Source organism: Hippocampus guttulatus, chromosome 14, assembly GCF_054856545.1.
Source record: "Hippocampus guttulatus isolate MCC_2025c chromosome 14, RoL_Hgut_1.0, whole genome shotgun sequence".
Taxonomy (NCBI): Eukaryota; Metazoa; Chordata; class Actinopteri; order Syngnathiformes; family Syngnathidae; genus Hippocampus; species Hippocampus guttulatus.
In genome coordinates this window covers 14,195,071-14,208,196 of record NC_141274.1, presented here as the reverse complement: position 1 = coordinate 14,208,196, position 13,126 = coordinate 14,195,071, and the positions used below count along the sequence as shown (strand labels likewise).

The following is a 13,126-nucleotide window of genomic DNA, read 5'->3' as shown; positions in this document are numbered from 1 at the left end:
CGCAGCTCTGAGTTGGTTTTATGGGCAAAGGAGATCTCAGTCCAAAGTTTTTTTTTTGGGGGGGGGGCGGGATTCATGCAGGGGGGGGACAGGGCTCACAGTCAATGAAGTGTGAGGTCGCACAACATACAGGTTCTGTTTTGAAGTCTGGCTGAGTATGAATGATGAGCTGCGTCAAGAAGACTCGAGGACTGTCTTTGTGTGTGTGTGTGCGTGTAAGACAGAGCAACTTTGTCTCCCATCATTTGCTGCCATCTGTTTCCACTTGCGAGTAAGGCAGTAATTGAGACCACTTCTCGCATGAGCAGGAAAACATTTCTATCTCCACGCACACACACGCACAGTCGGCACAGAGTGAGCATTTCAATTCCTTAAAGACAAGAAAAATAAACCAATGCGGTTTGAGTGTTTAAAGATATTTGATCCATTGAAGGGGAAACCAACTGGGCGCACGAATACTCCGAGACGCACACAAAAAGAAAAATTAAAAAAAAAAAAAAGAAACGTTTGCGGGGCGTGAGGAGAAGGCCCGTATTTGTTCTGCACTCGTGTCATCACGTTGATCCTCAAGCTCCTCCACAGTGATGATGATGATGTATCACCTAGCAACCGTCCAAACGCAGGCCTGCGGCGTCACGTGAATGTGGTCGAAAAGCACACAAATCTTGAACATTGAATTGGAGGCTAAAGTGTCCCGCAAGTGAAGTTCCAGCAGTGCGACACGCACCGAAGGGTGCAGTGAACGAATAAACATGGAGGAAATTCGGGTTTTTATTTGGAATACCGGTACTTATAATTCGATGTTGCCTCAATTTTAAAACAGCGGTAAGGCAGTTGTAGTTTGGCATGTTATTTTCATAACATTTATTCCAGCACCTCATAAGTTTTCGAGGGTTATTTTTTTAGTTAGTTACTTAGTTATTTAGTTATTTTTACAAATATGTTTGGCAAAGTTTGTATTGGTAAAGCAATGACGATGATTGCAGTATACAGTATATAAGTGTATATCCTATTGATATGAAGTCATACTAAATAATTATGATGGCAGACTGTATATAAACATATAGTCTTAAAACTGCTTGGTCGATAAAAATAGTAGTAATAAAAACAATAATCTGGTATAAAAAATTTAAAAAAATCTGACCGACCTGTTACTTGGGTCATTTTGACACAAACCTAACAAACTAGAAAGTTGAGTCAAATTGAGAAGTAGCAGGTCGGTCTGATTTTTCACCACAATTGTTTTGTTTTTGGCCCACTTGTTTTAAGAGTGTCGACTTCTGTCATTCATTAGTTTTAGTCATAAATCCCTGCGGAATTCTTGGAACTTCCACATGTGTGCCACGACGAATTAAGACTAAACTGTTTCAAGTTTAAAAAAAAAAAATCTTCCCCAAAATGTGCCCCTTTTCTGTGAATTATTTCTTTTCACAAAATACTATTCACGTGAAATTCTACAAAGTTCTTGTCATAAAAAATGTGATGAAACTGTACTGTATGTGTATGAAAGGCACAGCAGAGAAAAACTGACAACAAATTGGAAAAACAGCCCTTTTCAAAGCGTTCCCAGTGGTGTGCTCACTTATAAAATCCCACTTTATTGTCGGAGACAGACACTCAGCACGTCCACCTGTCATGACGTATTGCGCATCAATCTAGAGGGAATTCCATGGTTGCGTGCAGGAAAGACACAACCGGGCGAGGGCCAATAAGAGAACAGCCATTCCGGTAACAACCTGAAAGGCGCAAAACGGAACTTTCCAGCTTCTGGAAGTTAATGTGATGTGACGTTCCGACAAGGCGGCAATAAAGTCCTTAACGCCAGTCACCTTGAGCACCAAAAACAGATCAAGACGCGCGTTCTCACGCCGACTCGCTCGCTCTCAGCTGCTTTTCATCTCCACTGAGACGTCTCGTGTGTATGAATTGGAGCACAACCAGTTTTTCCCTGGACCCTCTCCCAAACTTCTAGCGGGGGGGGGGGGGGGGCGCAACAGAGGCAAAGAGATGAGAACATGTGTGTGACAGGGGGGGGGGGGGGGGGGGTTGCTTAAGATAGAGCGGCCAACTGAAAAGTCAGTGAAAGTTTAGACCATTGCTCGGACTGGATTGCTGAAAGACAACGTAGCGCCGAAAATGCCAGCGAGTGCTCCTGATCTATGGCACTCCATTCAATTAGAAGTGCAAAACTAGAGACTGGTGGGAGGGGGGAGGGGTGGGTGGCGGGGGGTGGGGGGGATAAATGTTTGTAAATTACAGGCGCGCTTGGCAGCTAAATAGACCCATCTGTGCAGCACTGAGACCAGTCGGACATCACAAGATGGACACACACACACACACACACACGCACACGTGCACACAACACTCCCGCGGGAGTAGTGATTAAAGCATTTATGGGAATAGTCGTTGAGGGATAAAGAGGGCTTTATAATGTCTGTGTTTATTTCTTTGTAGGCAGAGTTTGGAGTGGCTGGATTACTGCCACTTGCGAGCGAGCAACTTATTTCCCCAGTCGGACGCGTCCGTTCGTCATCACTTTTTACTTGCCGCGGAGCACAGGTGTGTTTATGGACACGAAAACAACCTGCGCTCCTTCTCAACTGCATCGCTATTATGCCACTTGAGAGAAAGAGAGTTTAAAAAAATAAAAAATAACGTGCATGGATGGGAAAATATTTGGATCATTTGGAAGTTGTCACCGATCAGTCAAACTGAAATTGAAAAAACATTTTTTTTGTTCATGAGACGAAATAAAAATGAGAGTGCTTTTCAAGAAATGAAACCGAATTGAAAGTACATTTGAGGTTTGAAATATTAACACAGACTATAATTCGAACAAAAAAAGCTAAAAATGTTCCTAACAACTGAAGTTAAAGGACATGAAGTCGAAACGAAAAAAATGACAACAACCACAAACTATAACATGCCCGCTCGCTAGTCAACACATTTGCACCCACACAGAGTTGAAACACGGGTTCAGCCTCGATGCTAATTGACATTTCGGGTTGGACAAAAAAAAAAAAAAAAATGAGCCCGCTCCCCGCTCCCATCCCCCCTGAGCCCTCGGCCAACGCAGCCAATCAGCACAGAGCTCTCTTGATTTCTTTGAAGTGAAGCAGAGACGTCAGATCAGGGTCGAAGTTCAACCATTCGCTGGCTTCCCATAATATCCCTGCTGCTGCAATCATCTGATGTGTACACCTACCGGCACATAATTGGCTCCCAAAGTTTGGAAAAAGCTCTGGCTTAGTTTAGGGATCCCAAATTAGAGAGGGGTGAAGAGCCTGCGGCGGTGGAGAGATGTTATGGGGCCTCTCATTTTCAAACATCATTATGACATATCTGTTTTGTGTCCCTCACGACGATCACCCCCCTCCCCCACCCCTGGTTGCTCAGTGACAGAAATGGGTCGCTCCGCTCCGTCTCGGCCACGTCCGGCTCCGCACGGCCCGGATTAAATTTGACCTGCGGGGGTCAAGTGTGGTTTTTGGACTAATTCGTGTAGACAGTGGTCTCAGATTGGTCGGGATTGGCTCGAGCTGAAACCAATCTCAAGGTTTTAAAAGCGCAAAGGTCAACTCGATAAGACCCATTATAGGAAACACAAGACCTTCTTGCAACCGCACCATTTTTCCTCCGTTCACCGGCCACTTACTTCTCCTATTTTGACATTCGCTGAGCAGTGACACAAACAAGCCGCTAATATATCAAGATGCAGATAGATTTGCAATTTTTTTATGGATTCAAAAACACCACAAGAGAATTGCTGAATGCAAAACTGCAGAAGAAAGTACGGATTGGTTCGTGTCGTCTTTCAGTTTGTTGGCCACAAAAAGCAAAATAAAACCGAAGCGCAACATCCTGGTGAAAGAGAAAGAGCAAACGTGTGGATGCAACGTGATTGGATTACATCATGGGAATGGGAGGAAAATGTGGCAGTGTGAATCTCAGGGGGGCGGCCATTTTGCCGCTTGCCGTCGACCGAAAATGACATCACAGTTGCTCAGGGCTGAGGTAAGGACCCATCACGCCTAATCTGTTTTCTGACTTTGGTCATGTAACATTTGCAATGGTCCTTAACCTCAGCCCTGAGCAACTCCATCCATCCATCCATCCATTTTCCGATCCCGATGGATAAAAATGGGTGGAATTTGCTGCGCACAATATTAGTCAGAATATCGTGTTTAGACTAGTGTGGCTGCATAGAATATCTTCTTGGAAAGAAAATATGGGGCTTGATTCCCCCTTCAAATGTTAAAGTTTCCAACATTCCGTATATATTTTCCATGAAAAATAGGAGGAAAATAACAAAATAAAATAAATAAATGGAAAACTGAAATTAAAAAAATAAGGAAAAAAAGAGTAAAAACAAAATCAGCGAATAGGTGAATTTGCGGGTGCCAAACAGTGAGTATCAGGGTAAAGAAAACCATTTCTATTACATATATTATTCTGAAACCTCGACGAGACTCAATCCTGATGACTGAGAGTCACAAAAACTGTTTGCCTTGATTTCAGGTGCGATCGCAATATTCATTTTAAATCCAAAGCGCATTCTTTTTAGTTCAGCGGGCTCATATTTGACTCCACGTTTGTTTGTGTTACCTCCGCAGGCACAGATTGCCTTCAACCAGATGGTGCTCTTTCTGGAAAAAACACCATTTGTACTAAAGTTTAGTAGAAATGGTACCAACCCACCGGTCCGCAGGGCATTTGGTTCCAGGTCGCACAGAAAGAACTTGCCTTAATGCCGTTTTATTTATTTCGGAATACGAAATGTTTTATTTTGAAAAATTACCGGCTTCTCCGTTACATCCGTTTCTGTTACGCTTGACACGCGTCAAACCACGCTTCTGCATCACGTGACCGATTACGCTCCAAATTGTTTTTTAAAAATGTGTAAAAAAAAACTGCTGGAGATTGCAAATGACAGCGGCCTTAAAAGGACGTTCGAGACAACTGGATTAAAGTTATGTATATTCTGAGATCGCCACAATAGCACTGTTGCTATTTCCGACATACTACCTGTGTGAGGCGGGGCTTTTCTGCAGCAACGGCGGCTAAAACAAAATTACGAAGTAGATTGGACATAAAACACACACTTGAGATGTCATTGTCTCCTATTACCGCGAGATGGGACCGTCTGGTTGCAGAAAATCAAGCTCGGGGCTGTGGTGAGTCGTCATTTTCATGCACTTTAAATTTGCATTGTATCGTATTTTGAATGCATTAAACATTACCATCGCGATCAGAGTGTTGCGGCCAGATTATATGCTCCTTGTGTTTATTGTTATTATATTACGAAAACGCCACAGTTTTCATGCCGCTCATAGCATATTATTTTGTTGTATTATTTCTGCCGGTCCGTGAAAATATTGTCTGACATAAACCGGTCCGTGGGGCAAAAGAGGTTGGGGACCCCTGAACTAAACCCATAACTGACTGCAGTAAATTAGTGAGACATCCGTTTGAAGAACACAACTGAAAACTCCATCAAACTAAAATAAAGGCAAGATAAACAAGCAGCAACAAGATTGTTTGTGTAAGAGTAAAGGAACATCTCTCGTGAAAGCAACAAAGTCGACCACTTTCATCCACTTATGTCATTTCCTCTCTGTATACACTCAAGGGAGTGATGTGCAATCCTTGCTTGAACGCAAGATAAAAAGATAGATGCAAAAAAAAAAAAAGGGGGCATTTCATTCTGCAGTCGGTAAATTTGTAATTGTAAAATGAGAACAAATGTGCTTTTTCAGGAAGCCCACGTCAACCGAATCACATTTTCATGACAAGAAAACCCGTTCATAGCGAGTCACAGATGGAAGCCATTATGCTCGTCGATGAGAACCTCGCTGAAAGAAAACATCCACAAACATAAACAAGATGGCCGCACAATCAATGCGTTTTCGAGCGCATGAACCCGATACCCTCAATTGCTTGAGAAAACAAGCCCGCTAAGCCCCGTTCGCTTCGGCTGCTGCCTCTTTGCCGCTCGCAAACCATGAAACCCGTGTGCGGCGTCCCGCAATTCAAGCCGCCTGCGCTGAATGGCCACGCGGAAGTTGGAATCGAGTCGAATCTAATCAGTGCCAGTCAAAGGCTCCTCTGCTTGCGTGCCGTACAAAGTCGCTTATATTTCTAGCACGTTGGTCATTGGTCCTCGCGACACGTTCCTCTCGCTTTACCTGCAAAAGGCGAGTTACGCAACCCTTACATGCACGTCAATCCACAATATACGCATGCAAACATCACAAGCGTCTACATTTCATCTTACATAATAATATTTACCCCTCCCGCCAACCCCTTTACTCTTGCCCTACCAAAGAATTTTTTAAAAGCAAGCGGAAATAAATGGAGGCTACAGCGTCACAGCACAGTTTTCAGTGCGGCGGCAATAATTTGTAAATTCCCCCTGAAGATTCCTGATTTAGCAAGAAGAGCTCAAGAACTCGGCGCTCTCTCTCTCTTTTCAAGCACACTGCACTGCGGCTGCTGCTAAGTCCCGCCTTCCTTCCCTTCCCTTAAAATAAAACATGACGCGCATAACTTATACATGTGGTGGCGGCACGAAGAAAGCCCGATGTTTGTTTGTGCGGGCGTGTGATGTGTGCTGCGCATACTCACCCCCTCATTAGGGTAAGCCTCCCAGCCCAGGTCGGCCAAGGCTGACATGGAGTCCAGCAACGTCACTGCAAAAGAGAAAACAAACATGTGAAGCCTTTCTTTCAAGGTGTTTGTTTATACACTCAAGGGAGGGGGTGGGGGCGGGCGTCTGCCTTGAATGCACCAGATCAGTCCTTCATGGGTGAGTTTTTGTGCATCTGGAAGGCTTTTGTTGTGCTGGGAAACAGCTGAGGTGGAGCTTTTGTCAAATCCCAATGTTGCGTTCGGCGCGGTGGGCCTTGCAGCTGCCGGTGTTTTTTTTTTTTTAACGGGAGACCAAAAGTCACTCGGCGAGACCGAAAGCGGGCCGGGATGCCAAGAGCTTTGAGTTGAAACGTTGAAGTGATGATGCTCTTTTCCAAGATCAACCGCAAGGAGTGCAACGCGGCTGCAATAACTTTGTCATTTCGAAGGAGTAAAAGGGGTTTTGGTGACGCGCGCGACGGCCTTAGCAGCTTGCAGAGCTCCTCGACAGACGTTCTACAACATGTTGGAAGTGTGTCTGTGGGATGTTTTTCTTTTTTTTTTTCCTTTTTGAGCGTTTATCCAGAAAAACACATTTGAGGTTACTGTTATTGGACTTGAGAGAAAGAAGGCCTGGCTCGCTACTAGTTCATCTCAATGGTGTTCTTTTCGTTGACATGCGGAGTCGTTTGACTGTCATCGTCAACAAAGAAGAATTATTGAGTGGTGGTGGTTTTCACGTCTTTTTATTTATTTATTTATTTTTTGCCTCTTTGGCTAGCGCTCTCCACTGTGGAGGTCCTGCTCAGATACTGGACAAAATCTTTGTTTTCTCTCCCATTCATCATGAGCTGAACTCGTGAGTGAATCTGTGTTAAGCTAGCTAGAATTCTGAGAAGATTTGGAACGGACCCTTGGAAAACTATCATCTCACACTTGCTCACATTTAAAGACGGGTTGCCGAGTTTCTGACAGACATTTTTCAAAGACTGAATTTGGCAGGGTGGGCGGCTCGGTGGGCCAGTGGTTAGCGTGTCAACCTCACAATGCAGAGGTCGTGCGTTCGATCCCAGCTCCGGCCTTTCTGTGTGGAGTTTGCATGTTCTCCCCGGCCCTGCGTGGGTTTTCTGCGGGTACTCCGGTTTCCTCCCACATCCCAAAGAACATGCACGGCAGGCTGATTAAACACTCCAAATTGTCCCGAGGTGTGAGTGTGAGCGCGGATGGTTGTTTGTCTCTATGTGCATCCCCCGCGACCCAGCAGGAAGTGGAGGGGAGATGAAGGAAGGTGATCATGACAAGCGATGAGAAGAAGGCAGCGGCATGACCAGCAGGAGGCATCGTAAAAACTTCTTAACTCGTGTGTGCGGGTGGTGATTCATCGAACGTGTGTGGCTGCACGTCTCCCGCTCAGGTCCTAATCAAGCCTTCAATGCCGCTGATCATCAATATTTAATCAGCATCCATATGCAGAGACGCCTGCTTCTCTCTTTCTTCTTGCCACTCAACTGCCATCACGTCAAGCTTCTCTGTTATGCAGATTACAGTATGGCCACAATCGAGTGGAGATTTTTTTTTTTATAGCACACTGTCCACTGTTGAAGCTGCTGGGTTATTAAAGTAACACCAAATGGAGCAAAGTAGCTAACCCAGCGCTGGGTCAAAAAGGGACTAAGCCAATGCTGTTATTTATCCCCAGCATATTTTGGGTTAAAGATTTGAACCAGAACATTGGGTCAAGATTTAGACATAGTAAGGGGTAAAAAACAAACAAACAAAAAATATGCCATACTGATGAGTTGAAGTGACCCAAAAATTAATTATGAGGTTATTAGCCGCGCTGTAGTTGAAAAATAATGCCTACTTTAGTCGCAAAATGTTCTTCGAAACAACTTTCCCCTGTCGGGGCAAATCTTTTTTTACACTGGATGCCCTTGCTAACGTAACACGCCCATTTTTAATCAAGGTTTCAGACCAGCAGTGGCTGTGAATTTGCATAAAAAGTCATTTTTATTTTTTTTTCAACAACGTTGAGTCAGCGCTGTGACCCACTGAGCCGTTTTGGAAGATTATTAAATTATATTTGACTTCATGTTCAGCAAAACTGTCCAAAATGGTGACCGGTTACATGCCCAAATTCAATCTGCTTGGTCAAAATAACCAACCCAACCTTTGCTAAAAGTGACCCAACCCGCTCAAAATCCACAACTAGCCAGTCAGTTAGTTAGGAAAACACCCCAGCATTTTCTTGTATGTTCACTCACTTCAGGGGGATCAGCTGTGGCACACAAATCACCCAATTACCAATTTGGCACATCTTGTAATATTTTCTGCAATAAGAGTTTGATACAACATCTTCATCACTTCCGAAAAGACGTAACGTAATCACATTTACTACACAGGGTATATACGCCTGTTTCCAAGCTCATCTGAGCCCGAGAGAGTGCCCGGTGTGTGCGTCGCATGAAAGTGGGATGAAATAAGCAGCGTGACAAAAGAACGGGGAGGGAGAGGTGCTGAGCAGCGAAAGGGCATGTGAAACCTCCAGCCTCACGCACATATTAAGGGCATTTAGTGTAAACCGCCTCCCTCCATCAAGTGGCACAGAAAGAAAGGGAACATCATAATCGCATGATTATACGTGATATCAAGAGGCCGCTATAGAATCACACAATGACGCTAATCACGGAGCAAATGCATGTACTGCGTTGTTAGTCCTGCATTTCTACGAGTGGCCATGCTTGTTGAAATAGGTGATCTGTGCACATTTCATCTGTTATGTTATGCCTTCGAACACACATTCATTTCATAATACTGTTGCAAAAATGGTCAACGTGGCCTCACCCGATGGATACCCGATCCTATCTGCAGTTGAGTAAAAAAAACAAAAAAAAACAGACGCTATATGGGGAAATAGTTTTCCACCCCTTTCTCCAAGATGACATAAAGCTGAGGAAGCAAAAAATCGATTAGCATGGGATTTTAGGGCGGGGAAAAAAAGTCAATAATTTTATTTTAAGGCCATATCGCCCTGCCCACCAGTTCTTGTTTTGTACCTCACAAGAGAAAAACGACCTTGCGGCCTGATCCCCTCCACAGGGTTTACATTTCCCGAACCCGGGCAAACAGCTTCATGCATTAAGATGCACCTCAACACGTTTTTCTTCTTCTCTTCACACCTCTGGTCAATACCACTTATCCCTTATAATCAACGGGCGCACTTATCAATTATGTAGCGCTGTAGATCCCTTCCTGACTGTGCTGACGCAGCATCGCTCCATTGCGTGGATGCTGTTGGCCAACGCAAGCATTTGATCCACACTTATTATTAATCATCAGCGCATGTAACGTTGTCGAAAACGTTGAAATCAAAATTTGCTGCCGCAACCTTAACGGAGCAAAGCTATTACCTTGAACAAACATTTTAAAATCACAAGCGTCACGTTGAAAGCATTCATGGCCGAGCTCTTACGTTTTTTTTGCACGTGGAACTGATGAATTAGAGAGAGAGTGCAGCTCTTCCGTAAGCAAACCTCAGCAAGCGTCCGTGTCTATATTTGCCTCGGCATGATTCTCTCCCTTCTTGCCATTTTCTCTCCTCCTGGGACCTTAAATGGCATTTGTGTGCGTGTGCGTGTGTGTGTGTCTAAGACAGGCATGAACATATTCAGTCTGATGAGCAGTCTATGCCTCTGACGAGCACGCGCAATTTCCGCTTTGATGAGAATCGAAATATGACATCACATAGCAGCTGCGGAGAGCGCCTTGCGAATCTGATGGCTTGGGTTCTCCGGTACTTTTGAGGTGAACCACCCAATGTAAGTCTTCTCCTTATCTCCCTCACACACATAGTGTACACATACGTGCTGAGCATATACGGTATAGTGGCATACAAGCGGATGGATGACGTTTTCTGTAAGTTGTTGACGATTCTGCAGCCTTGCTTTTTCCATTCGGTCCCTTACTTAACATGAGCCCAAAATATTTTCCAGAAAAAGTTACCTCTCCCGGCACAAAAACCTCCCAGAATCCCCTGCTTGTGGCTCCTAAAAAGATTTTCATCGAGGTCCAAGCCTTCGGTGACTATTGTTACATCGAGTATTTTTCTCTGTATTGCATGTCTGCCGCGTGCAGGCAAGAACACGTTGAAGAGGTTAATCAATCAAATAACTTTTAAATGTTAATAAAACGATCTTGTTGCTATACGTGATGCAAAAATATACGTTGATTAAATTATGGCGGCCTGGTGGTCGCCGAAGGTTTGGTCTTCCTGTGTGCAGTTTGCATGTTTCCCCCGTGCATGCGTGGGTTTTCTGCGGGTTTCCTCCCACATTCCAAAAACATGTACGGGTATGGCAGGCGAATGGAATACTCTGAATTGTTCTTGTGAGTCCAATGACAGCTGGGATAGGCTTCTTTTTCGAGTATTCTTAATAATGTGAAGCACATTGAGTTAGCTTTGGTATGAATTGCATCATCTAAAGCCTTGCTTCGCCTAAAAGTGTCGATAAAACTGAACTGTACTCAGGCAGTGATTCTGTTCCGCACCTTTAGTTGGAAAATCGCATTTCTTTCGAAAATGCTGAACTTATTACGGACTAGTTTTGCCGAACAAATCATCATTTCAATCAGTCCTTGTGTGTCTGTTGATGATTCCTGTTATTCCTTTCATGAGTGCCTCTCTCTCTCTTGTGGGCATCCGCATATGGAGCTGAGCAGCCCCTGCCAAGCCTCAAGCAGCGATGCCAATAGCCCGGCTGGCTCACAAAGAGACCAAGATGTTGCGCATGCACACATTTAGATGATGCAAAAAAGGCCATCCCAGGGATGCGAAGCACAATACATAACTTCATACATAGTTAATTAGGTCAAGTCAAGTCAAGTCAAGTCAACAGTATTTATAGAGCACTTTCAAACAGCCATCGCTGCATACAAAGTGCTGTACATGGAGCAATTTAACATGCTGGTGGCTTTAATTGAGTACAAACAACTGACTACGGGGGACAAGCCACTACTTTGTCCACATTGCGCGAGGAGCCAACCCAAACAGTCGACGTGATTATCTGAGTCCTTGTTGTCCACTCAGTCAGAGACTTCAACGCGCTTCCCCTCGTCTGATCGTTGAGCCCAGAGAGGGCGGGAAGTTGTTGTCAGGGCAACACACGGGCTGACAGAGAGCGCGACTGAGGAGCGCAAGCAGTTGAGCTATGAACTTTCGGAGTAAGGCGGCCCCGCAGCAGGAGCGCTCCACTCACCGCTGTCTTCTTCTCATCAGTCCTCTCTCCACTCATCCACAACCCACCGGAGGCTCTGCACTCGTTTTTCTTCTAGTTATCTCTCGCCGTGCTCATCCCCTGGTCATGTCACTTTAATGGAGATTGCGTATGTGTGTGTGTGCTCGTGTGTTTCTTGGCTTATGACTTTCCATGATTGTTTCATAACTGTTCTTCCACATGCGAGCCAGCAAGGATTGCAGCAAGATTAAGGTTGAGCTTTGTAAAGCTTTTACATTTCAACTTTTACAAAGTTGTTGCCAATTTTGAAAAAGCTTTTGAGCACAGCGTTCCACCGCTATTCATCGTTTGTGTGCCTGCCATTTTGCATATTTTTTTTTCAAAAGTTTTTGATAGGTTTCTACAGTCTACTTACTGAGAGTGATGCCCTTGCATGTGGGAAAGGAGAGCCACTGTTGCTGGTGCACTTGGAAGACATTTTGTGCTTGATTTTTAATTTTTATTTTCATTCAAATGAACGGTGCTCGGACCAATCGGCAATATGTGGTCGACAAATGTCAATCAATTACTTTTATAGCCGATCATAACAAAAACGATCACCTGCAGCTCGTGCTTGCAGCCTGCAGCCAACTAGAGGCACGCCTCTGAGTGGCGCGACTGTGATGAGGGAATCGCTGACGACATGATTTGTCCAAACCGCCGAAGCCAACTAAAAAGCAGGAAACTCACACAACCCCTTCGCAGTTTGAAAAAAAAACGGTATGCTTATTTTCACATTAGTGTAAGACGGAGCAACGATTCAAATTCACCTTCCCCCAATTAAGTCATAATGCATTTCACGTGGATAAAAAAGCGGCAATTGCAACACTGCCTTTGTTCAAAGACGGCGTGTGGCGTATTGATGGCGATGCTCTCGGCGGCCTTTGATGAAAAGCTCGGAAGCCGCAACAAAGTCGATGGTGCAGAATTCTACAAATAACTCCAACGTACTCTTTCCTTTGAAATTACACTTGATTATCAGAGAAGCTATTTCCGAGCTGAAATGTCCAGGAAAGACTATAATAGAGGACGGTACTGCTGATTTACACACAATCCACACGCACTTGCAGAATTCACAAACACAACAGTCCGAACGATCAGCACGACGTGCAATTTGACGGTCCCGGCATTCATTATACGGACGAAATGAAGTAATTCAACAAATGACTGTTCACTCGGGCCGACGAATGAGACGGCTTTGGTGACTACGCATTGTGTTGCTAGCT

At 44.5% G+C, this 13,126-nt stretch overlaps 1 protein-coding gene and 1 long non-coding RNA gene across 3 annotated transcripts in view; one reads left to right on the top strand and one right to left on the bottom strand.

Annotated features, from left to right (window-relative positions):
* The window catches only part of LOC147195266 (ephrin type-A receptor 3-like), a 76,833-nt gene that overhangs the window by 57,556 nt on the left and 6,151 nt on the right, over nucleotides 1-13,126 (bottom strand). For both annotated transcript variants that reach the window (XM_086128374.1, XM_086128373.1), the window contains exon 2: nucleotides 6,625-6,689. In XM_086128374.1, the coding sequence (XP_085984500.1) occupies nucleotides 6,625-6,689 (65 nt within the window). The remainder of the gene's footprint in view (nucleotides 1-6,624; nucleotides 6,690-13,126) is intronic.
* Nucleotides 4,928-13,126, top strand: part of LOC147195265 (uncharacterized) — a 29,267-nt gene continuing 21,068 nt past the window's right edge. The window contains exon 1 of the long non-coding RNA XR_015102756.1: nucleotides 4,928-5,174. This is a non-coding gene — a long non-coding RNA (uncharacterized LOC147195265). The remainder of the gene's footprint in view (nucleotides 5,175-13,126) is intronic.